The 25353-nt window shown below is 43.3% G+C and overlaps 2 protein-coding genes across 2 annotated transcripts; one reads left to right on the top strand and one right to left on the bottom strand.

Moving 5' to 3' along the window:
* Nucleotides 1–3101: 3101 nt before the first annotated feature.
* mymk (myomaker, myoblast fusion factor) lies at nt 3102–6090 on the top strand. The gene is made up of 6 exons (XM_085788080.1): nt 3102–3303; nt 4015–4129; nt 4906–5054; nt 5169–5285; nt 5374–5514; nt 5606–6090. The coding sequence occupies exons 1-6, from the start codon at nt 3169–3171 to the stop codon at nt 5807–5809; spliced, it is 861 nt and encodes a 286-aa protein (XP_085644206.1). The 5' UTR covers nt 3102–3168; the 3' UTR covers nt 5810–6090.
* A 5412-nt stretch (nt 6091–11502) lies between these two features.
* LOC146980882 (tetratricopeptide repeat protein 16-like) lies at nt 11503–25311 on the bottom strand. The gene is made up of 12 exons (XM_085788079.1): nt 25205–25311; nt 24026–24207; nt 23792–23882; nt 23554–23691; nt 22150–22250; nt 20492–20621; nt 19690–19904; nt 17693–18000; nt 16193–16337; nt 14413–14578; nt 13520–13653; nt 11503–11784 (listed from the first exon to the last, which is right to left on the bottom strand). Exons 1-12 carry the CDS (start codon nt 25238–25240, stop codon nt 11571–11573), a joined length of 1860 nt encoding a protein of 619 aa, XP_085644205.1. The 5' UTR covers nt 25241–25311; the 3' UTR covers nt 11503–11570.
* Between the last annotated feature and the right edge of the window lie 42 nt (nt 25312–25353).

Raw genomic sequence — 25353 nt, 5'->3', positions numbered from 1 at the left:
TTCACCCTAGAATGATATTTCGCTCATTATCTACTCACCCTCACCCCAAATCTCGCGTGATTCGCAGTAACCGCACTGACGCATGCTGACGCCGGCGCAAATCACGCGAGATTTGGACGGACCAGGAAGAGGAGCTTCGAGAAGCTTCCGCTACAAACAAGCTTAAAATATAGACTTATTTAATTTTTTTCGGGACAATTACGCAATTTGGGGCTTCAGCACAAGACGGACATTACATACGAGCATCATGGAGGTATTTGGATGTTTTTTTGTGTGTGTTTTTTTACGAAGAGCTCTGGTGTCCCTTTGCAACCGTTATATGGACATGCACTGCTATGCCGAGACCCCCTGTAACTCAGAGAAGCCACGGAGGAATCTGAAACTTCTTCCAGCCCTTAGTCAACATGAGGGTGAGTAGATAATGAGCGAAATATCATTCTAGGGTGAACTATCCCTTTAATGATGTTTCAGATATTAGCCAGTTACAGTTTAGCTAACAAGAAGCTATTTTCTAAATTAAACTTTAAGTTACAGTTTTGATAATCAATGTTTGCTGTTTTCTGACATTATAGTTTTGAATGATAATTTAGTTAACTGATGTTAGCTGGTGTCTGACATTAGCTTTCAGAGGTTCAATAGCTGACAGTGCGTCCTTTGATTTCCTCTGCCAGTTTAGCATTTATTTACCAATATAAAATGTAATATTGATTTTAGTTAAGTGTTCAGTTAAGAGCTGTGAGACAATGAAGGATCAGTGTTGTATAGATCAATTTTGACATTAATGTGAGGCTTATTATTTCATTTTAATAGTCTTTTATGTCTGTGTGGTTAAGTTAGTATTTAATTTTATTTTTGGGCTGGACCACAACAGTATTAGGCAGCCATATGGTGAATGTCACTGACTGCCTGACTGATTATATTTACACCACTGATCAGCCAAACACCAGAAATACTGCAGCAGCCTACTTTTTTATTTTTTTTTATTTGACAGTTTTAGTTAAAAAAAAGAAAAGAAAGATAAGCTACTGCAAGAACTGTAACAGCTAAGTTCACTGAGGCAGTCTGAGCTTTGTTCCCTTTCACAAGCCAGTAAAAGCTGCTTTTGTGATCTTACTGTATAAATAAATATAAATTACCAGAGATCTGAGTTGAAATTACACTGAATTTAACAATCTGAATATTGATTCAACGATGGCAGCGAGATGACGAGAAAAACACACTTTAAGAAGATTTCTCCTCTGAGCCTGGGCAGCGGCAATAGAGAAGAGGGGCATTTTCCAGAGTATTCACCACCCGAACGAGTGCTGGGTGGATGTCCTCACTTTAATGGGAGCAGCTCAGCAGGTCGGGCTCGATGCCACATCACACGGCCACAACAAACAGAAAACCATGACAGCAGCTGTTTCAAAGTCCTCCACCAGATTCCATCTGTTGACTTGGAGAGAGACTCGAGACGTGGTGGGTAAATATCAAACGTAAAAAAAAGGAAAAAAAATGTATTACGGTATTTGTTTTAAGCTAATTGAACGGCATATGGTTTTATTGGTTGGAGTGGATGAGAGTCGGTGCCAACAGCTGCCACCAGATGTAATATTTCTGTGAAGACTAATTCACAAAGAGAGCAGCCGCAGAGAAGAGCCGGCCATGAAATCTGCTCCCCACAGGAACCCATAATAAAAACTACAAACTGTAGAAAGCTGGACTCAACATCTCAGCTTTTTTTCAGTGCCTGGTTTTTCAGAGGAAGCATTTCTGACCAGTCTGCAAATACGACATAAAAAAAAGAAAAGCCTTATTGAATCAATTCTGGTTGGAAAGATCTCTTTTCATTGCTGCCCTCCATGAGACCATCAAAGGTCGGCTGCAGAGCATGATGATTAGTCATATTCATTTCATTTTCTAATGTGTTTTAGATACTTTTTGTTGGTTAATTGTTGAGATGCAGCATGAACCCCGACCTCCACATTCTTACTTTTCACATTGCTACATCACTGGTGTATTAATAGACCTGTATGTGGAGGTTGGGTCAGTGTCAGACAAAAATTTAGAAGGTCACACAAGGTCAAAGATTAGTCTTTAAGTAGGATTTAGTATTTGTGAAGTATAAAGGTAGATGTTTGTGTTAAAGCTCCATACAGTATAAAGGTAGATGTTTGTATTAAAGCTCCATACAGTATAAAGGTAGATGTTTGTGTTAAAGCTCCATACAGTATAAAGGTAGATGTTTGTATTAAAGCTCCATACAGTATAAAGGTAGATGTTTGTGTTAAAGCTCCATACAGTATAAAGGTAGATGTTTGTGTTAAAGCTCCATACAGTATAAAGGTAGATGTCCATGTGTAGTGTGATTATAAAGCAGCTCTAGGTTCTATATTAATACTGTGAAAGTATCAAAGCCTCAGTCCACAGAGAAATGCACACAGCCTGTATTCAGAAACTGAGCCTTAAAACCAGCCGTCAGGACTTCCTGTCACTTTGTGATGTCACAACAAAGCCCCGCCCACACCGACCTGTTGCTCTTGTTACTAGAGCTCCAGAGAGAAGCTGAGAGAGGATGGTTTTTGGTTCTTCAAACTAAAAACACATCTTCATAAACGCATCTAGTTAAACACAAAAGTGTAAAATGTTTTTCAAATTTCTCTTTGAGCCATAAAGTCTGAGGAAAAACTTCTGTATTTTGCTACAAAGATAAACATATCACTGAGAATAATTCAGCACTTATTGTACAACAGGAAATAGTCCTTAGAAAGGCCATGATTCAATGAGGCATGCTAACCCTTGCCCTGCCCGGAGCCCCCTCCCATGTCACAGTGGTATGCAAACAGCTGCCCAGCGATGACACTGCACATACAGGCCTGTGTGAAGCTGCCAGCCCAGGGTGGACATTTAAACTTTAAAGGGCCAAACTGGACAGCTGGGTGTGTCCACGCTGCGTGGGAGTGTGTTATCTGATGTTCTTGTATATGCATCCACTCACTACCGCACTCCTCACATACAACCAGGATTAAGGGACCAGAGGACGTAGGACTTCCCGTGCGTCTCGTATTGATTAACTTCAGAGCTTCTCAGCAGATCATCGTCAGAAGCTTCTGCAGGATTTCTCCTCGTCAAGACTTGGCTGTTTCTGTTTGAGTTGTGTGTCTGACTCTGCGCTGCTGTCCCTCCACCATGGGAGCCTTTATCGCCAAGATGCTGCTTCCCACGGTCAGCAGCCTGGTGTTCCTGCCTGCTGCCAGCGTGGCCGCCAAGAGGGGCTTCCACATGGAGGCCATGGTCTACTTCTTCACCATGTTCTTCGCAGCGGTGAGAGGCACTGATGGTTCACACTGAGTCTCTGTGACTGTGATTGATGCTTTCGGTGACGTATCGGTGTTTGGAGATGCAGTCGAAGTATCTTCAGGAACTGAAGTTTTTTGGCTTGATGTTTTATATTTGCTCAACAACTCTCCAGCAAAGTTTTTAATTGATATAAATATCATGAGAGTTGTCATGCATATTTATTTTATTGGCATTTATTGGAGCATCTATGAAATAAACAAGCTCATTTCTAAGAACTATAGAACTTTAGTTGTGCCAGATCATGTATTACTTATCCATTTAATTATTAAATGACAATGTGCAGGTTTTATTTGTGGTTATTTTGCTAAAGATAATAAAAAGATAGAAACTTAAAGAGTTCCTGAATCTAATGCAGACAGCCACACAAACGCAACGTGCCCCATAACCCGTAATCTCTTGTTTATGACAGATAAGACTACACAAATATACACATGGTAACATGGTAGACGATAAATAACGTTATCCACCACTCCATGGATTGATTTCTCACCGGCTTTGTTGAAAACAAATGCACATGGAGGAGAGGAGGGTTAGAGACACAGAGGAGGAGAGACCAGACCTGGAGAGTTCCCCTTTAAATACATTGGTTCAGTGTTTTAACCTGAGACCAGCTCAGATACTGTGAGTGTGTACTGTGTGTGTGTGTGTGACCTGAACATGTGTGTCTCCCTGCAGATCTACCACGCCTGTGACGGACCTGGTCTCTCCATCCTGTGTTTCATGAAGTACGACATCCTGGAGTACTTCAGTGTTTACGGCACGGCTCTGTCCATGTGGGTCACACTCATCGGTGAGTCCGAGTGCACGGTCGCACAACAACAACGCACGACAAACACAAGAGGCGACACAGAGGCCAAATGAAGCCGCTTCTTTCTCTTTTGCGACTCACTTCTCACCGCTTCGTCTGTTTTCTTGACTCTTTCTGCTTCAAACTCGTCCTGTTATTATTGATCCACTACATTTTGATTCTCCAGTTTTTGCCTCGTCATGTTTTAGGTGAAATAACAAACTATTTGTAAGGTGTGGTGCAGGACAGGGTCAACATTATTAGAGATCCTCATGAAAGAGAAGTTTTAAAACAAGATTATTCCACAATTTACTATTTTTAACCTAAGTTTCTAACTGCTGTTGTGTTTTTATTTGTGCACATTGTGTATTTGTTTGTATACATTGGTGCAGGAAGCTCTAGAGATCACCAATTAACATTCAACAACTGCACAAGGTCAAAAACATGCAGCTCCGCCTGCAACAGTTGCTCATAACATGTGTTGTGTCTTTGAGCTGTGTTCACATGTGCGTGCTGAAACTCTCTCGTATGATCACACATGTGCTCCTTTGCAAAGCCCCTGAGGTTTTTGGGGCTTTAAATCACGTGCTGCAGAGGCCTGAGGGCGTCGACAGCTGGCGGCTGATTGGTCCAATCTATTTGTAGGAAGGAGTGTGAACTGTGAATTAACTTATCGCCCAGGCCTTTCGGTTTATACACACACTCACTCTCCATGTTTTATTCTAAATGTTGCTACCGGGAGAAATCATGCTCCATGTCTTCATGTCTTCCTGTCGTAGCTCTGGGCGACTTTGACGAACCTCAGCGCTCCAGTATCACCATGTTCGGGGTGTTGACCATCGCTGTGAGGATCTACCAGGATCGCTGGGGCTACGGGATCTACTCCGGTCCCATCGGGTCAGCTGTCTTCATCATCACCGTCAAATGGGTAAGAGGCAGAGAACAGAGATTTTCTTATCCTCCTCTTCTATCTTTTCCTTGCACTTCCTTTCAATCAATCAATCAATCAATCTAATGACCTGGGTGTCTGCTGTTGTTCCAGCTGCAGAAGATGAGGCAGCTGAGGGCGGTGTATCCAGACAAGAAGGTGTACACGCAGCAGGTCGGTCCAGGCTGCTGCTTCGGCGCCCTCGCTCTGATGCTACGATTCTACTTCGAGGTGATTGTCTTAAAAAATAAAACGAATCCTGACAAACAGAATAAAAATCCTAGAAAGCACACGAATAGATGTGTCGTCTTCTCTGCAGGAGTGGGACTACGCCTACGTCCACAGTTTCTACCACCTGTCTCTGGCCGTGTCCTTCGTCTTGCTGCTGCCGAAGAAGAACCGGTACGCCGGGACGGGACAGAACGCCGCTAAACTCAGCTTCTTCGCCCTCTGCTGCTGTGTAAGTTGGGTTTATTCACTCTGAACAACACAATGAGGTGAAGTCTTTTAAACCTGAAGCACTGAACCCTCCTCCCCCCTTCTTTCTCCAGTCCATGTCCCCAGGAACATCTAAAGAGAAGACAGACAAGACAAAGAAGAAGAAGTCTCGGACTGTGTGGACGGTTCCCACTGAGAAGCCGTGGAGCCGTGGAGGCTGCAGCACCCCCACCCTGCCTCTGTACAACCCCCCACCCTCCACACCTATCAAGGGGACCAGCATCAGCAAACTGAAGGAGATGAACGGCTGGAAGTGAACCCCCAAAATGTCCACGAAAGCAGGAGGACTTCGTCCCGGAGAAACAGGCGCAGATAGCTCGCGGTTGGTTGGCTCCGAGCGGGAAATGGGAAACTCACCAAACAGCTGTCAGCCCAACGTTGATAAACTTGTACGTGGCTGGTAAGTTAATCTACTCCAGCAGGAAACCAACCATCATGTGGACGTTCCTTTCTACTCCAAAACATCTTTTTTTGGCTGGTAGAATATTTAAGGTCAGCAGCGACTTTAGGAATCCACCAGCCATCACTTGCTGCTGCCGCCGCCGCCGCCGCTGCTGTTGTGGCTGCCGCTGTGGCCGCCGCTGCCGCTGCCAGCAGGTAAAGAGACACGAGAACCCTGATGTGGCGGGTTACGAGCGAGCCGGGGCCTCGGGTGCCCTCAAAGACCCGATAAGAACGCAGCTGTCTGAGTCCGAGGACGGGCGGCGTGCTCCGAGAGCAGAACACACACAGCACGGACAGGGAGACGGTGGCTGAGACAAGCCAGTAAAACTGACTGGAAAATTTATGAGAAGAACAAACAGGCAGATGGTTTATCTCTCCAAAATATATAAATTGTCTTTAGAAATGTTCCTCAGGGGAGACCCTTCGTCTGCTCGCCTCTGTCTGTCGCCCCCCCACCCCTCCCCTCCCTCCTCTCTCTGTTTCCCGTCTCTCTCAGGGAAAGGAACCACGCGGCCCAACTCGCTTATGAGAATTACAAGACTGTAAAAAGCACATTTTTTTACCGTCCGTCTCTTTTTTTTTTTAATACGACCCTCGAGGTGCCAAATGTGTCATGTGGAGCATCAGACGCTGGAGCGGCGGCGACCCAGACGTCGGCTCATCCCGGAGCATCTCGACGTGTTTTCTGGATCGACAGGTGGACTCTGGTTCACCGAGCCAGCAGCTGTGGCCTGGACCTCCAGGCCAATCATGTGCAGCGCTGTTGCAGACTCTGTAATGTTTCTTCTATTATTAATATATTGTTATTTATTGCACCTGAGATTATTGTGTATTCACAGTGCGTGTTGTTTTTTTATGATTTTGTAATGTTTTTCTACAAATAAAATGAAAAGTGGTGGCCCTGTGTGTAACTGCTCTTCAGGGACATTGGATGTGTGTCTGTGTGCGCTGGACTCTGCAGAAGCCGACCATTGACAAAAACCCTGACTGGCACATACTTCAAGGCCCACTCCAGTCTAGCAACACTAATCCAATTCCAAACCCACGTATCCCATTCCTCCCTCACTTCAGGAGGACACGGGGGTTGTGCGTCCACGCACGTCACCTGCCCCGAACACTACCCAAAGACTATAAACATGTTCTGCGTATCTTAGACAAAACAGTCTCCGGCCAAAACGTGAATGAACCTCCCCTCCACCAGGGAATGGTTTTTTGAGCTGGGGCCAAGCCGCCAGCTCCCGTGCCCAGAGAAAGGTGTTTTTGTCTGGACTCAGAAACCTGGCTGACTGGGCCACCGGCACCTCCCAGCTGGCTGCACCTCTCGGCCCTGACAGGACGGTAACTCGAGCCTTTTATTGCACAAGTGTGAAACACTTTTCAGCTCCTTTACGACCACTGTCTATCCCGCTCCGCTCTGCTGAGGGGCCGGAGCCCACACACATGCAGGACTGGGTTACTAGACTTGTGAAGACTTCAGGGGCCTTTACAGTTCACTCACCAAAGTCTGATCCACGCTGAACTCTTAAATCTGAGAGGAACGACTCTCTAGAAGAGCCGACCTTTAGGATCACATGTGGTCCTCATAAGACAAAAACACACACACACACGGACTGAGGGCCTGAACCCTTGTTGTATCGGGCGGCCACATCGATAGTGTCAACACAATAAGTGTTGATTGACACTCCTCCGTGGTCGTCTGCACCCACATTCCACGGCGGCGTGGAATTTCAGCGGGTATCGAAATATAATAAAGAAAAATACATCTGAGCAAATAAAAAAATATGACGTCTAGACCAGAAAAAGACGGCGTCCTCCAAGGTTCCACATGTGGCGGCCCCGGTCGGGAAAAAGGTAAAAAAAAAAAAAAAAGGAGAGAAAAATCTGCTATATCGATTTTCATTAGAGTCAATTAAGCAGCGAAGAGCCTCGGCGAGAAGCGACGACTGCGACAGACTCTGGTATGTTTGGTATGTTTGTGCTCTCAGCTATGTGGTGCACAGACTTTCTCTGGTGAGACGACGGCAGCGCCCGCCGTGTGCCACAGGTCGCCCCCCTCCCCTCCCACCCCCGTGCGTCAGCTGTTGCCACAGCTGTGGTTCACGCTGCGAGGTCAGCGGCCTCTCGCTGGAGCGCCGCGTCTCATCTCCACCGCTGGTGCTGATCACCAGTGACACCGAGCTTCAGCTGAGCAGAGCAGAGAGCACCGAGGTACTGAGGTCAGACTCTCTGCATTGGTTAAATCAGACGTGGAGAAAGACAGAAAGGAAGGAAAGATGTTTCTCTTTCTGTTTTCATGTCACCATCAGCACATTCACGAGTCGATCATCGTCTACTGACCACGAAGCTTTACTCTCGGCGTTGAGGGGGAGTTTCATGACTTACAGGTCGATTTGGGGGGTTGAAAGTTGTATTGCATTGTTGCATTGTTGCATTGTTGGAGTTCTGCTTGTACCAAACTTTCTGAACAATGTCACGCGGTAGAAAGTTGGCGCTCGTCAACTGGACAAAATATGAGCGGAAAAACAAAGAGCAAACATGAAGCAGCATGTTAAGTTAGCTGTTTTGGGGGTTTGGCAGCAAGGTGGGGAATGTACTCGCACATCCATATGTCTTCTGTTGCAGGTGCGTAGGTCAGTGTTACTTCAATCTTTGAAAAAAGGACAATCCCGCACACTGCTTCTTGCTTAGCACCTCAGTTTATGAAATAAATGACGTTTCAGTCACAAGACCTTCCTCAGGGTGTTACAAACATTTCACATCTCAGATCTTAAACAGACTCAACTCCACTCTCTTACAAGGTCAAGGTCACGTTTATTTATAGAGCACCTCATAAACAACCTAGGTTGACCAAGGTACTTTTCATGAAATAAATAACAATAAAATACAATGGTACATTTCAAAAGACAATTTCAGCATTGACACATACATTCAGCAAACCCAACAACTTCGTCTCACACAGGTCCGAAAGCCGGGGTGAAAAAATGGGTTTTGAGAGAGGATTTAAAAATCTCCAGAGTCTCTGACGACCGGTTTAGCTGTGGTAAACTGTTCCGCAGCTTAGGGGCAACCACTGCGATCGCCTCTAGTTTTTAGCCTGGCACATCCAGATTTACAATGAGAAAAATGTCATTGGAGGAAAATACGATTGATGGCGGACTACGAGGTGTTGGTGTTACCATGGATCACTTGCAAGCGAACCGAGACTCACGTTTTCAGGCGGACCAGAGTTCGGATGAGCTTTCACACCTTGCTCAAACAAAGTGGACTATCATGGGGAAACAAACGCTAATCAGTTTAAAGCGAAACCAAACAGCTCTGGTGTGAAAGCAACCTTCAAGGTCCCAGTGGAGTTCTGCTCTTGGAAGGAGAAGTTCAAGTATCTGATGAGGACGTCTTTACATTGGCTTCCTTTGGAGGTCTTCCTGGGAGAAGACAACTCAACCCCCAATAAGTAGAAGGAAATGGATAAAAGGAACTAAGGGTGTAACGTAAAACTGAATTTTCCTGCATTTCTACTCACAGTTGAGGATGATGGGGAAACAAAATCCAGGAAGTCATTAGTTAGGTCATGATGATAAATTGTGCCACAGAGAATAACACTAAATTAAACCTACTTTCTGTAATGTTTGATATGGAGACAAACATCAAAGAATCATTGTAAAAAGCCCAAAATGTTTTTGATTCAAACTATAATAAGAATGTGAGGTTCAAGTTATTTATTATTATATATTTACATTATTATTATATATTTACAGTCATAAACTATTCAAACAAAGTGTATGTTAGCTCAGTCAACGTTTACCCAACATAGATGGCCGTATACATACGATATTATATATATTATATATTATTATCCTGGACTGGTTTACAACATCAGAACAAATTCACACCTTTTTTTCTTCTTTTCGTTTCATTTTTACTTGAAGAACCACGATACATGCTCACCATGAACAAAGAGACATGGGGTTTTAAATCATTATTAATTCCTTTTCCTTTTCCTTTTCCTAAACTATCATAATATTCCATCAATAAACATCTGGCTTTAAACCAAGCACTTATCTACCTACATCTACCCTCCACCTCCAGGACTGAAAACACCTGTGCAGTGTCAGAATCCTTTCACAGGTTGCGTTCGATGACTTCTGTAACTCCTACCATCCAACGCTGGAGCCAGGTGTGCAGATGCAGAAGCTGTTGTACAACTGCGGTGCAACATCGTGAGAAAACTGAGCATCATCATCTGTTTTTCATCCATCGCTATGACGACAGACCTTTGACCCCCACAAGCAGCAGCTCGCTGTCGGAGCGAGTTGGAGGTGGATTCAGATCCTCAGGTGGTTCGTGTTTGAACTCCGATACAACAACCTGCTGCACCTCATCAATCACCCGCGAGAGCAGCACGAGTCAGAAAACGACTCCAGGAAAGAAAGAAAAAAAAAAAAACACGGTAAAAATACCAGTTTGTAATTTGTTGACATGAACGTTAAAGATTGGGAATCAGGATTCAAGCTGGAAAGAATACACTTCTCATCTCCTGAGGCCTTCAGAAGAGGAGAGCGCCAGTGAAACTGTGAGAGCTGCTCAGCTGAAGGAGAAAGTTTAACATTCATTTGGTTTGTACAAAGAGCTCAGTGAGTCACATCATCAGTGTGATGATCTGTTGTGACCTCGTCATGTGAAAACAAGCAGCTGCCAGTCAAACGGCAGCAGAGCAGAGTCCCACTGAGACTGGGCCTGCACTGCCACCTACTGGACCCAGTGGAGAACAGCAGCCTGGTCGAAGCTCAGACCCGTTGAATTGGTTTTTGTTTCTAGGATGGAAGAGATGCGGCTTCGCAGATGGAACGCACCAAACTGTTATGAGACCTAAATGACCAATGTATGAATTAGCCTACTGTGTGATATTTGTATTTATTCTGTACTGACCAAGGTTTTCATCCTCCTCTCAGGGTTTTCTTAATTCTTCTCCCCTTTTTTGTGTGTTTGTTTTTTGTTTTGTTTTGTATCCATACCCCTAACAATATCATCATCAAATGCACATTGTCTCTAAATCAAATCAAATCAAACTTTAAACAAACCTGCGACGGAGACACAGAGCAAAAGTCAAAATGTAAAGGCATTGACGTCGGTTCAAAATGAATATAATCATTGTGTCACGTGATGGAAATACTACGATGGGGGGTGAAAACAACGTTCATTCAGCACATACCAGAAATTCTCACAGTGACGTGGTAAAAAGAAGTTCAAGACATCCGTTTGAAAGCAGCAATAAAAAATAACCTGAATTTAAGACGATTTAATACTTACTGAGGCCTTTTATTAGTAAATTTGTGTTTAAGACTTTTTAAGGACCCGCAAAGTCACCTAACAACGTCCAGTAAAGATGAGTTCAAGGTATGAAACACAGAACAAATTAGAATAATATAAGTCCATAAAATAATGGATTAAAGCAGAAGTAACGATCATTTTCTAGTTTTAATGATCACCTCTAGTCTCAATGATCACATGAAGTACTTTTTTCCTGTGGTACATCAGGGCCTCCTGCTGCTGTAAACACACCTGGATGTGACGTCATTACTTTATTTCATTAGGATCCCTGTCGGCCTCCAAACGAGGCGGCAGCGACTCCTGACGTCCACTCTGTACCTGGAGAAGACTCTTCACCAGGACCTGCATCTCCTGCTGGTCCAGACACAACTTCAGCTCCTCTTCCTCCTCCTCCTCCTCCTCCGATCGGCTCGCTGCGCTCTGATTGGTCAGAGTCATCTGCTGGAGCTTCTCACTCAGTCTGCAAACACACACACACACACACAGACAAAAAGGGCTTCTTCAGTGTCACGTCTGTGTGTCTATGGGCTCCTCCTCCTCCTCCTCCTCTTCCTCCACCACAGTCACAGGAATAAATGACGATCTGAATAAAAACTGTCATGTAAACACATTGATTGGAAAATTCCAAATGAGCTCATTCAGAAAAATACAGTTCTTTCCGATCAAGACGGTTGGTGGTTTATGCCGGACCGGTGGATGTTTTTCAATATCCATGTGAACAGTTAATCTGATCAAAGTATTCCTACTGCACAACATGAAGCGTTGCTGTTGTGTGAGGTTCCTGCTGCAGCCGAGCCGCTCGCATAGATCACAAGAGAAGGATTAAAGGACAATTCTGGACAAATTCAACCTGGGGCTCTAGTTTCCTAATATTTTAGGTCTAAAAGAATGATTCTGAAGATTTTCTTTTTAATTGCTCCTGTTTTGCAGTAGTTGTGTCTGCAGCGATGAATGGGAGCGGACAGCTTTTCCACTGTTTAGGCTGTTTACATCCCTCAAAACCGCTTTTTTTTTCACAGAAAATGTATATACATTTTTTATAATTATTTGTGTCCATGTAAACATGGCTAATGAGTCACGATGTCGGTAAATTCATTCTGATTAACTGCTTGATGCATGTACATGAGCACGTTTTAATCGGATCAATTTATTTCGCGTCCATGTGAAGTGAAGTTGGAATTTTCCGATCAGAATGACATTAAAGCAGAAGTAAGCGATCCGGTGGTTTTGGCTAACTTCCTGTCAGTCGATGGACTTAGCAGTCCCCGCCCTCGTCCCTACGTCACCACATTCACGCGCATCCCTTGGCTGCACACACAGAGAGGACCGCCCCTTTATGCCGTTCTCTCTCCTCATTGGATAAAGGTTGTAGGATACAAGGAAAGTTTTCTCCTTGGGTTACAGCAGAGCAGAGTGACTGACAGACCCGTGTTTCAGACCAAACACTCTATAGAAGTGATTGCTGTCGGAAGATAGAACTATTTAAGACTTATATTAACACAAATATTCCGCTTACTTCTGCTTTAAAGGGGAACTATGCCAGTCCACTCGCTTTTCTGCTGTTTTGTTTACGTTCCTCTCGCCCATGTGCATTTGTTTACAACGAAGCCGAAACATATACGATGTTAATGCGCGTGTGTTTGTGTAGTCTTAACTGTCATGAACAAAAGATTACAGGTTCGGGGCGGTGCGTGGCGCAGTGGGTAGAGCGGCCGCCCCATGTTGAGGCTACAGTCCTCGCCGCAGGCGTCCCCGGTTCGAATCCCGCGTCGGGCAGACCTTTCCTGCGTGTCATTCCCCCTCTCTCTGCCTCCCCATTTCCTGTCTATCTCTACTGTCATCACTATCAAATAAAGGCAAAAAGCCAAAAAATATACTTAAAAAAAAAAAAAAAAAAAAGATTACAGGTTACGGAGCGCGATTGTGTTGCGGTGTGCAGAGACGAGAGCTGGGACAGGTACTACACTGATGTTAGAAGGTTGGTTTTCAGCCGTGAGACGACAGGTGAAGGCAGAAAGCCTCTGTTCTCACTCGTAACAAGTCACAAGTCATGTAGTTAACGATCACAATTACTCCGGAGCTTTTTAATTAAGGTAAAAATGTAGCAGAGCCACAGGAGAAATCCTGCTTAGTTCCTCTTTAATCAGATTGTAGAAAAAAATGCACATCATGTAAACGTGGCTGGCGACACTGACCTCTGCTGGTCGGAGGCGGAGCTGCAGGTCTGGGCGACGTCGGTCAGCTGAGCTCTGACGGCTCGACCTGCTGCGCTGGACAGAACATCAGAGGCGCTGCAGCCGGGGAACAGACTCATCAGCATCGGAGGCAGCTGCACACACACACACACACACACACACACACACACAGACACACGTGTCAGTGAGTAAAGAGTTAAAAGAATAGTTCACCCAAAATTGAAATTTCACTCATTATCTACTCACCCTCATGTGGACTAAGGGCTGGGAGAAGTTTCAGAGTCCTCCGTGGCTTCTCTGAGTTACAGGGGGTCTCGGCGTAGCAGTGCATGTCCATGTCCATATAACGGTTGTGAATGGATACCAACTGTCTTCATAACAAAAAGACACACCAAAAAACATCCAAATACCTCCATAGTCCCTCTTGTATTGAAGCCCCAACATGAGAAATTGTTCCGATTTGCGCCGGCGTCAGTAATCGCACTGACGCCGGTGCAAATCTCGGGAGATTTGGACGGACCAGGAAGAGGAGCTTCCGCTACAGAACAAGCTTGAAATATAGACTTATTTAATTTTTTTCGGGACAATTTCGCATTTCGGGGCTTCAATACAAGACGGACATTACATACGAGCAGCATGGAGGTATTTGGATGTTTTTTGGTGTGTCTTTTTGTTAAGAAGACAGTTGGTATCCATTTGCAACCGTTATATGGACATGCACTGCTACGCCAAGACCCCCTGTAACTCAGAGAAGCCACGGAGGACTCTGAAACTTCTCCCAGCCCTTAGTCCACATGAGGGGGAGGAGATAATGAGTTATCAATCAATTTCAATTTTGAGTGAACTATCCCTTTAAACCCAGTGACTGAGCTGCAGGAGGAGACGCTCCGAACCTCCTGGTTAGCGGGGTCCAGCACCAGGACGTGGATCAGGTCTCGTCTCGCCGCCTCCAGGTTCTGCAGCTTCCTGAAGGACTTGGCTCGGTTCTCGTAGTAGCGGGACACGGACGGGTTGTAGGAGACGGACACGGAGAACATGTCCACCGCCTCCTGGAAACGCCTACACACACACACACACACACACACACACACACACACACACACACACACACACACACACACACACACACACAGCATCTGAACAAGACTCAATAGATGCGTTTACATGCAGTGTTTTCCTCAATCTGATTGTAAACAATCGTATTAACCCTTTTGCGGTATTAGTGCCAAAAACGTCCACTAGGGGTCACTTTTTCCTCTTAATTTTATTAATTTAGAATCAGATTATAGAAAGATGGAAAAGTGTACTAAATATGCTCATAAACTCCATTATACAGATACAGAAACTATGCTAGTAATACAACAGGCCTATGTAATGGGTAAATGGGTGAACTAGGTGATCAACAGTAAAATTACCTAATTTGATCCCTTCTGAACAGGGTTGATCACCCTGACTGTAAAAATTATATTTATATATAGTGTCATCTGTCATGTCGCTGCATTCAAAACATGTGTTTGTAATGAGAGTCAATAGGGCAAAAAGCCACTAAGGATATTTTTTTTAGAAAATCTGTTGCTGCACGAAAACTAAATATGCATAAAAGTCATTGATGTTACTAATCTAAGACATGTCCAAGACTGCGATAACATGAAAAAAACAATGTCCGATCACTTTTTATATTGAAAATAGCTCATTTTGTGTGTATTTTTTCCCATATCAGTGACTTCATTTTTTAAATTGGCATTCAAAGGGTTAAAATTTAGATTTAAAAAAAAATATTTAGTACTTTTGATCAAGACTGAAGTTGATTAACAGATTTATGCAAAAAAATTTGAAAAAAATATGTATCTGATATATTTTTACAGCAGTCAAAGTTAGTTGCCAAAAACAGCCACTAATACCGCTAAAGGAAGTTTTTTTTAACGCTGTATGAGGGTTCTTATTTGACCTGTTTACATGAACACTAAATAAAGTGATCCACATTCAATCCGCGTATACATGGACCCAGCTGAAGCCGATTATAGATTGAGTCGGCAAGCAAGGGAAATGTCACTTCCGGTAGGAGCCGTGGAGGAAAACATTCCCCATTCCCCCATAGACATTATACTGTGTGAAAGACACAGTATTTTTAAATGTACGGACACCAATCAACCAAGTCTTTTAATCTATAGCTCTTTGTCAGCTGATACAAGTGGTTCAAACTAAGAAATTACCTGTTGCGAGACTTTCTCCCGTCGAGTCTCTCTATTATTTTTTGTTCTTTTAACGTTTCTATAAGAAGATTTGTCTCGACGACGGTCCAATTTTTCTGCTTATTCACCATGTTTGTTTTTGTTTTGACCGGCTTTGTCTTCCCTATTTCCTGTTTCCTATTTCCCGCGAACGTCAATACAGTATGTGACGCCTACGTACTATGGCGCGCATGTGCAGAATGAATAATCCACTCAATCAACCGAATCCCTGTTTACATGCGGCATGAAGCTGATTATCAATCGGCGTAGACGACCTCTTTCAATCGGATCCGGGTGAATCGGATCCGGTACGGTGTTTACATGAGACATTTCGAATCTGATTGACCTCTTAATCTCATTGTAAATAGGATTTTTGGACCCATGTAAACGCCCCTAATGACCTTTCTGTGTGTGTGTGTGTGTGTGTGTGTGTGGTTCTGACCCAGCCTGGAAGCAGAAGGATCCCAGTGTGTTGTGCAGGACGGCGAGGCGCAGCCGGACAGCGGGGTCGTCAGGACGCATCATCTCCTCGGCCTGTCGGTAGTCGGCCAGAGAGTAACACCAGTCGCCCTGCTGGAAGAAGCAGTCTGACACACACACACACACACAATTAAACCTAGTAATTAAGTTATTTGACATTTAGTTCACGCTGTTAAGGTGGCGACGGCAACAGTACCGGTGTAGGTACCAAATGTGTCCGGGCTACCAGATTTGTCCGGGGGCCGCGACTGGCGATGATGTGGCACATCGTGATTGGTCGTGAGGATTTATAAAAGTTGTAGGTAGACGAAAGTGAGCTATTTTATATTTTCTTATGATAACATTAAACATTTACACAACTAACAGTGACGAAAATGATTTAAATACTGTAATTAGCACGGGCGTTCATGAACGTTTGTTTGACGTTGCCTAGGAGATCTGAGCCAAATCTCGCGAGAGCGTGTTGTTGAGCCAGAGACAGGTCTTGAACAAAGTTCATTTTCTCCTGAATTGTCCGTCTGAAAATCGCCATTTTCATGTCAAACTGTTCAGAAGAGATGTGGCTTGTGACAATTTAGCAGGTACTATTGTTGGTACTGTTGCCGGTACTGTTATTGGTACTGTTGCCGGTACTACTGCCAGTACTGTTGTTGGTACTGTTGCCGGTACTGTTGCCAGTACTGTTGTTGGTACTGTTGCCGGTACTGTTGCCAGTACTGTTGTTGGTACTGTTGCCGGTACTGTTGTTGGTACTGTTGCCGGTACTATTACCAGTACTATTACCGGTACTGTTGCCGGTACTATTACCAGTACTGTTGTTGGTACTGTTGTTGGTACTGTTGCCGGTACTGTTGTTGGTACTGTTGCCAGTACTGTTATTGGTACTGTTGCCGGTACTACTGCCAGTACTGTTGTTGGTACTGTTGCCGGTACTATTGCCAGTACTGTTGATGGTACTGTTGCCAGTACTGTTGTTGGTACTGTTGCCGGTACTGTTGTTGGTACTGTTGCCGGTACTATTACCAGTACTATTACCGGTACTGTTGCCGGTACTATTGCCAGTACTGTTGTTGGTACTGTTGTTGGTACTGTTGCCGGTACTGTTGTTGGTACTGTTGCCGGTACTGTTGTTGGTACTGTTGCCGGTACTACTGCCGGTACTGTTACCGGTACTGTTGCCGGTACTGTTGCAGGTACTACTGCTGGTACTGTTGCCGACACGACCCAACGCAACCCCACTCAGGCTGCAGCGGCAGCACCGTTCATCCTATTAACTTCTTTTTCTACTGCTTAAATGAGTTTATAAACATTATTTTTAAGGTTGAAAAACGACATAGTGTTGCTTTAACAGTGAAGAACACACACGCATACTCAAACCAATAACATGTAGCTGTTCAGGTGTGAGGAGGACAGGTTTGATCGAACTCAATGAAGTTTCAACAGAGACGAACAGTGAAGTCACCTCCTCTGTTGAGGTAGAGCCCCGGCTGCTGCTTCTCCTCCTCGATGGCCTTGTTGAGCAGCAGCGTGGCCTCGGCGTACTGACCTCTGCTGAAACACTCCACTGCAAAGTCGTTGTAGGTGAGAACCAGCTGGAACTCCACCTGCCGCTCGAAGGAGCCGCGGCGCTCCTCCGTCCTGTCTGCGGACGCCTCCTCCCCCTCCTCCTTCACCTCCTCCTCCCCCTCTCCCTCTCCACTCAGCTCCACAGCCTGGACCAGATCCTCGATGGCGGCTGTGAAGTCTTTCAGGCGTCGGTAGAGGATTCCTCTGATGGAACGAAATGAAGAAGCTCCAAGTTACTGTGATTCATATCGATTCAAATACAGTATATACAGACATGGACAAAATAGTTGGCTCCTTTCTCTTAAAGAAAGAAAAACCCACAACTGTCACTAAAATAACTTGACACTGACAAAAGGACCAAAGCAGGAAGTTCTCCCAGAAGCTTTGTGGAGAGATGAGACATCGTACAAAGGTTGTGCAACAAAATATTCAATTAAGATTAAGTTAAGTCATTTTTGTCCAGTCCACTTTCATTAGTTTGTTTCTTTTTAATAATTCTACTAAACCACAATTTAAAAGCATTGTCTGATTTTCACATTTCATTTCATTTCAACTATAAGGCACAAGATCTCCTTGAAACCTTGTAAAATGTAAAATAAATGTTTACATTTTTAATATTTTTGGTTCACATTGGAGCATTTTTACTGTTTTAAAATCACGTTTGGTGTCTCAGATTGTGTCAGCAGAGGTCTTGTACTTACAGATGTAAACCGTATCACGGATAAAGTGACCTGAAGCCCTGAAGGAACATGTTTAGTTTTGGTGCCTGATTGATTCCTGTATTTATAATTAATAACAAATAAAAAACAATCTTCAGTAAAAATCTGAATCTGAATTTCTCTGGTTCATACACCTGCTGCTTCAGTCTGGAGGTCTTAAACTGAGCGTATTAGATAAAGAGCTCAGTAGATTTTAACTAATCATTGATAAAAACATGTATTAGTTGCAGCTAGGGATGTCACAATTACTTGTTTTCACAATTAATCGCGGTATTAAACGCCACAATTAATTGATCGTAAAGATTCTTAAATACCGTCACTTTCCTAAAAAGATTATGTAGGACCCATATCGGCAGATGTGCACCAAGGTAAAGGAAGATGCACAGATACTGGTCCATTTATCTTCTAATGTAACACTGAATGGGAATTTAAAGCCCCGGTACGGAGCTTTTAAGTGGATACGCAAAAGTCTCTGGTTTCTGCTGATGTGTCTCTGTTACCTACAACAGCAAATGTAGTGTGAAGATACGCTATTTCTAAGTAGTCTAATTCTATACCTCTGGAAGACTTGGTCGGGTCGGACCACTGACGAAACCATACGAATAGATACATTACTACGCACACTGCAGATAGCTGCTAAAAAAAAATAATAAAAAAAAATTTCAAAGCAAGTCCCGTCTTCTTTCCGACGTTTCCAAAACCAATCTACACGCGCCAGCCAGACAAATGTCTTCATGACAGTGGGTATATGCAGTCTTCATTCCGGCAAAACACCACTGCTTTCGTCCACAGGGGCCGCCAAAATCAACACTAAATTAAAAGTCTGTAGCTACAGGAGCTTTAAATGTTAGCGTGTCATTTGTAATTTTAAAAAATAAACTTAAACAATTGGTATAGATGGCAATTAATGACTTCAAACACTTCCCCGGGGGGATTAATAACCGGTCCTATATTTAGAGATTAGTAATGTAATTATATTTTGATTTGATTTTACACATTCATAGTCTTGTGAAATTTATTGATGCATTATAATCGTGATAATCGTAACACCGTGATAATTTCTCTGACAATAATCATACCAAGAAAATCTATAATCGTGACATCCCTTGTTGCAGCTGTTTGCAGTTAAACGGTGCAGGTCATGGTCTTGTCTCGTGGTGTGTGTGGGTCTGACCTGAACAGGTAGAGCCGTGGGTCCCGTGGACAGTTGTCCAGAGCCACGTTGATCATGCAGAGCGCCTCGGGCAGCCGGCCGCTCAGCGCTCGCTCCACAGCTTTCTGTCGGGCGCGTTCAGCCGCTTCCTGCAGCCGCCGCAGCAGAGCGCCGGCCTCGGGACACGCCGGCTTCAACGCCAGCGCCGCCGCCACGTCGCCATAGCACCGAGACATCTGCAGAGAAGAGAGGTGATGAGTGTGATGATGATCAGGGTTCCTACAGCTTAAGCCAAGTTAAATTTAAGACTTTTTAAGACTTTTTTAAAGCCACTTGAAATGAAATTTAAGACCGACTTCACAATAAACACAAATGCAGAAAAAAAACACCAGATCAATTACATAGGGTTAGGGACAATTTTACCCACTTCCAAGGTAAAGAGTCTGCTACATGAACATTGGATTGTGTCTCTTTCCAGCTGTCCTTTCAAAATAAATGTATAAAAAGTCAGAAAAAAAACCAAAAAAAACCACTCGGGAGCTGGTGGTGGTGAGAAATTTAGCGTTGACGGCCGCCACTAACTTCTCTATGTCGGAATGTTACCAATTCTTTTGAGATTTGAGACTAATTACAACCATAAAATACCACTTATCATGTGTTAACATTTTTAAGACTTTTGAAAAATTGATTTAAGACATTTTAATGCCAATTAAGGCCTTGTTTTTAGATTAATGAATTCAATGCCTTTTAAGACTTTTTAAGGATCCGTAACAACCCTGATGATGGTGATGATGATGATGAAGGTGAGAGCTGCAGCCGTCACCTGGTGGAGCTGCTGGTGCAGTCGGGCTCTGAGGACGTAGAGGTCGGAGGTCACGCCGTCGGATGCCATCCAGTCGCTGACCAGCTGCAGACAGTCGCTCAGGTGACCTGCAGCGGTCAGACAGGCCAGGCTGGGGGGGGGGGCATCAGCATCATCATAACTTTATTCATATAGCACCTTTAAAAACATCACCTCGGTTTACAAATTGTTTCAGGGTCCCACTCTTTTCTTGAAATCATTTTCCAGGACTTTTTCAGCTGCGACAGTCTGACAGACATGTTATGATGCCATACACTAATACATCCCCTGTCCCATTTGTGCTTTGGAGAAGTGTTTTTTTGTTCAACACTTGTACCCTGTTTTGTACATTTAACAAGTTTGTTTCCATGTTTATTCTCTTCTCAGCCCCAGAAGTCTGATTTAAAGATTGCAGTGCAGTGTATGGCTCTAACTTATCTATGAAATAATCTCTTACTTATCATAGAATAACGTAAAAACATGTTGTTTTTGTTTTTAAACCACCCCTTAAAAAATCAAAAAAAGTCAACCATTTTCCAGGTTTTCCAGGATGTGTAGGAACCCTGTGTTTTGACAAAAACAACACACAAGAGACCAGTCTCAAACAAGACTGGTGGAGCGCCCAAACAAAACACAGCAACAACACAGGAGATATGAGAAACCAACAATAAACTGAGACCAGGAGAAGTCAAATTAAAATGCAGGACGCAGTTAATTAGATAAAATAAATAAAGGGGGGGTTATATATGAGAAAAGGAGCTAAGAAGAGAAAAGAAAAGATGGTTAAAACAGAGTTAAAACAGAAAAAGGTGTAAAGTAAAAGTAAGAGCATCTGAGTAAAACTGTGAGATAAAATAGGTCAACAGTGACGGTGATTCTAAAAGTAGAACAGGGAACTAAACCAACTAAGAGAGTAAGGATACATTAAGACAGGGAATAAAAATGATAGGAAACAATAAGAAGGTGATAAAAAGAAGAGGATGGTATCACATAAAAACAAGTCTGTGAAAATGGGTTTTAAGAAGCGATTCAAAAGCAGTCACTGAGTCCGCACGCCTCATCTCCTGAGGAAGGTCGTTCTGATGGCAAAGACGCGCTCGCCTTTGGATCTGAGCCTTGACTTCGGAACGACCAGGATCTAAGGCTGCGGACTGGCTCATAGGGTGTCCAGCGAGTTCCAGTATATAGTTTGGAGCCAGACCAGTGGGAGCTTTAAAAGTGATCAGTAAAATCTTAAAATCAATTCTCAAACTAACTGGAAGCCACTGCAAGGACGCCAAGACTGGAGTGATGTGATGTCGTCTGTTAAAACCAGTAAGAAGCCTAAAGACAGCTGGAGGTGAAACAGTGATGTGTTGGTGATTGTTCCAAAGAGAAAGGAGTTACGGTACAATAGTCGAGGCTTGAGGATGAAGGCTTGGAGAATGTGTTTGACTTAAGAGATGGTCCATAGTTGCTGGAAGCGTGACTGAACTACTTGATTAATGTTTGGCTTGAAGCTAAGTTTACTGTCAGATATTAGTCCAAGGTTTCATGACAACAAACTGTGGATGGTCGCTGTTTGTCCAGTGTGAGATGAGGAGAGTCATTGGACAGGACAGGTGTTACAGTCCACCTGAGCAGCTGTGATGTGGACTCACCTTCTGACTGTGTAGACCCTGCAGCCGGGCTTCACCTCAGCAGCTCTGCTGAACGCCTGCAGAGCCTCCGAGAAGAGACGGCGGTCGAACAGACACTGACCCTGAGGATCAGCAGTCACTCAGTTAATCCTCTGACAGACACAACAGAACGATTTAGATTCTTCTGGTGATTTGTGATTGTTCTGATAAAAGTCAACAATTTACTGTATCTGCTGCTCATATTCAAATCCAACACAACCTCAGCTCATTAAATATGTTAAAGCAACTACAAAGAACTTTTAACTGGATATGCAAAGGTCTCTGGTTTCTACTGATCTCTCTGTTTGACCTACAACAGCACTTTGAGTTGTTGGGACAGGATCCACAAGGAGGAACCTACAGCTTTTGTCCACGGGGGGTCACCAACATCAACACAAAATGAAAGTTCTTTGTAGTTGCTAGACCTCTGTGCACTATAATATGAGGTTATAGTCCATAAAATCATAAAAGCAAAACATAATAAAGTAGGAATCAGAAAACTGCATTTATCTGTTTGGGGTGTGGTAGATGTGATTTGAAATCACAGTCTCCATCTTTATCTGTTGATGTTTCTCCATTAACCTGAGACTGAACCTGAAACTTCATATGACTCACTTTTTTTTTTTACTAAGAGCACAGTGGCCCCCAACTTAACATTTTAGGAGCACAAGAAATAAAAATTTAGAGGCGCACACAAATATTCACATTTCCTTTTCATTCATGATTGGCCTGACACCTGTAAAGACAGATTCCAGATCCTTTGAGTTGCCACTTCCATGTTTTTCCGTTTTAAACAAAAAATAGCAAATCTACTGGTTCCACATGTGCAAGTACATGAAGAATTTACTTCCACTGTCTCAAATTTTAGGGGGAAAATGCTCATTTAGTGGCCGTCTGGAGCCCTGTATACTGTTGCATCCGTTGTCTGTCATTACAGTGTTGACCACCCATCCTCTGATTTTCCCCCGAGGCTCACTGCAAAATCTTTCCAAGAATATTTGTCTTATTTCTAGTCAAAATGTCAAATTTCTAGTCAAAACAAATCTCATTCTACTTAAAATAAGACTCATCACATTAAAAGTAGCTTGTTTTTAGACACTTTTTACTTCTTTCAAGCAGATTTTCACTTGAAATAAGTAGAAAAATCTGATAGTGGAGCAAGTTTTTCTTTCTTATTACAAGCACAAAAAACTTGCTTTCACTGGCAGATTTTTCTACTTATTTCAAGTGAAAATTAGTTTGAAACAAGTGAAAATTATCTGAAAACAAGTTCATTTTTAGGTGATGAGTCTTATAGAGTTTAGTTTTGACTAGAAATGAGACATTTTTTACAAGAAATAAGACAAATATTCTTGGAAAGATTTTGAGTTTTTGCAGTGCTCTAACCTGGAGATAGTAGATGAAGGCCAGTCGGTCTCTGAAGGCTCCAGGCTGCAGCAGCCAGGCCTTCTTATAGCAGGCTGCTGCTGACTGGAAGTCACAGAGCTGCAGGTAGGCCTCGGCCTGACTCACATGCAGCTGAGTCTGAAACACAACAATAACAACAGAGACAGACATACTGCAGCTTTTTAAAACACCTCCCACCTTTTTTTTTTCTTTACACAGGTAAGTTTCAGTGCAGCACCTGCTCAGGCTGCAGGGTGATGGCTCTGGAGAAACAGACCACAGCCTTCTCATACTGGAACTTCTCCATCGCCTCTTGTCCATTTGCGTAGCTGCAAAAAAAACAATGAATTTAAACATTACTCATGTTGGATATATTTTAAGCAACAATCTTTACTTCTCTGTCAAAAAACACCACATTTAACTAAAAATACCATGTAAATACAGATGTATATAATGAAGCATTGACTCTCACTGCTCTGCAGCCTTGCTCTGGATGATGAGGCCGGCCTGCAGGTCCGGTCTGGGAGTTTGTTTCTCTCCTGGTACCTGAAAAATCTGACTGGAGCCAAAAAGCTGCTTGAAGATGCGTTTCCTCCGGGCTTCCACCAGCTCCTCATCTGACACAGCGGTGGGAAACAAACCCTGCTCCTCTGTCTACAGCGGGGAACAATCGATTGACAAAGATTTAATTTTATTTAACACCACAACATCTCAGAAATTGGACTCTAATTTTACTGACTGTTTGTTGGTTTGTTGTGATGTTAGTAAGGTAACGTCCAGCACCAGCTTCAATTTGATTTATTAGATTAAAAACAACAACAAATAAATAAGATAATTACAATACATCTACATTTGGAAAATAAAATGTTAAAGCAGAAGTAAGTGATATATTTGTGTTAATATAAGTCTTAAATAGTTATATCTTCCGACAGCAATCACTTACATAGAGTGTTTGGACTGAAACACGGGTCTCTCAGTCCCTCTGCTCTGCTCTGAGCCGAGGAGAAAACTTTTATCGTATCCTACAGTTTTTATCCAATGAGGAGAGAGAACGGCATGCAGGGCTGTGTGTGCAGCCAAGGAATGCCGTGAATGTGGCGACGTAGCGACGAGGACTGTTATGGTGCGTTCAAGGAAACTCTACTTTTCCGACCGTGAAGTGGTACCAGTTCGATCTGGTACGAGTTCACAGTGGCCGTTATAGTGACTTTCACCGGTAAAACAGGTCGGAAAAACACGAGTGGGTTGCCTGAAACGCTACAATGTCGTAAGTTGTGACTTAAAGCTGTAATTTACGATTTCAAAAGCCTGCCTGGAACGCAGCATTAGCGAAAACGACCGGACCACTTACTTCTGCTTTAATAAACTGGAATAAGAACTGGCTAAAAGATCACAATTACACTTTTTCACCCAGGTAAACGAGGCTATTTTTTTCCTCACATAGTATGCTTTACAAAACAATAACAGTGAAAATATTACTCCTAATTACAGCAATAGGCTAATATTAATATTTAACACTTAGCCTAAACAACAGTAGGCTAACTACATGAGATAAAATCATTTTGTTAATTATACATAAACTACTTTTTTATTCTGTTTAATGAAACATTTAGATGAAGAAAACTGGATTTTAACAAACAGGTTTGTTTACCTGCTTGTGGTCACTGCTCTTCTCAGTATTGTCCATTGTGTTGTTCAGAAATATTACATGAGCTCTGTAACTTCTGCTCTTTTTATTTTCACTTCGTTTTAAAACTTCTGCTCTGCTCAACTGTTCAATCTGGACGTCACCGTGGAAAC

Source organism: Trachurus japonicus, chromosome 9 (assembly GCF_045865225.1).
Source record: "Trachurus japonicus isolate A0001 chromosome 9, Traja_1.0".
In the NCBI taxonomy this organism is placed as follows: domain Eukaryota; kingdom Metazoa; phylum Chordata; class Actinopteri; order Carangiformes; family Carangidae; genus Trachurus; species Trachurus japonicus.
This window is presented reverse-complemented; position numbering and strand designations above follow the sequence as displayed.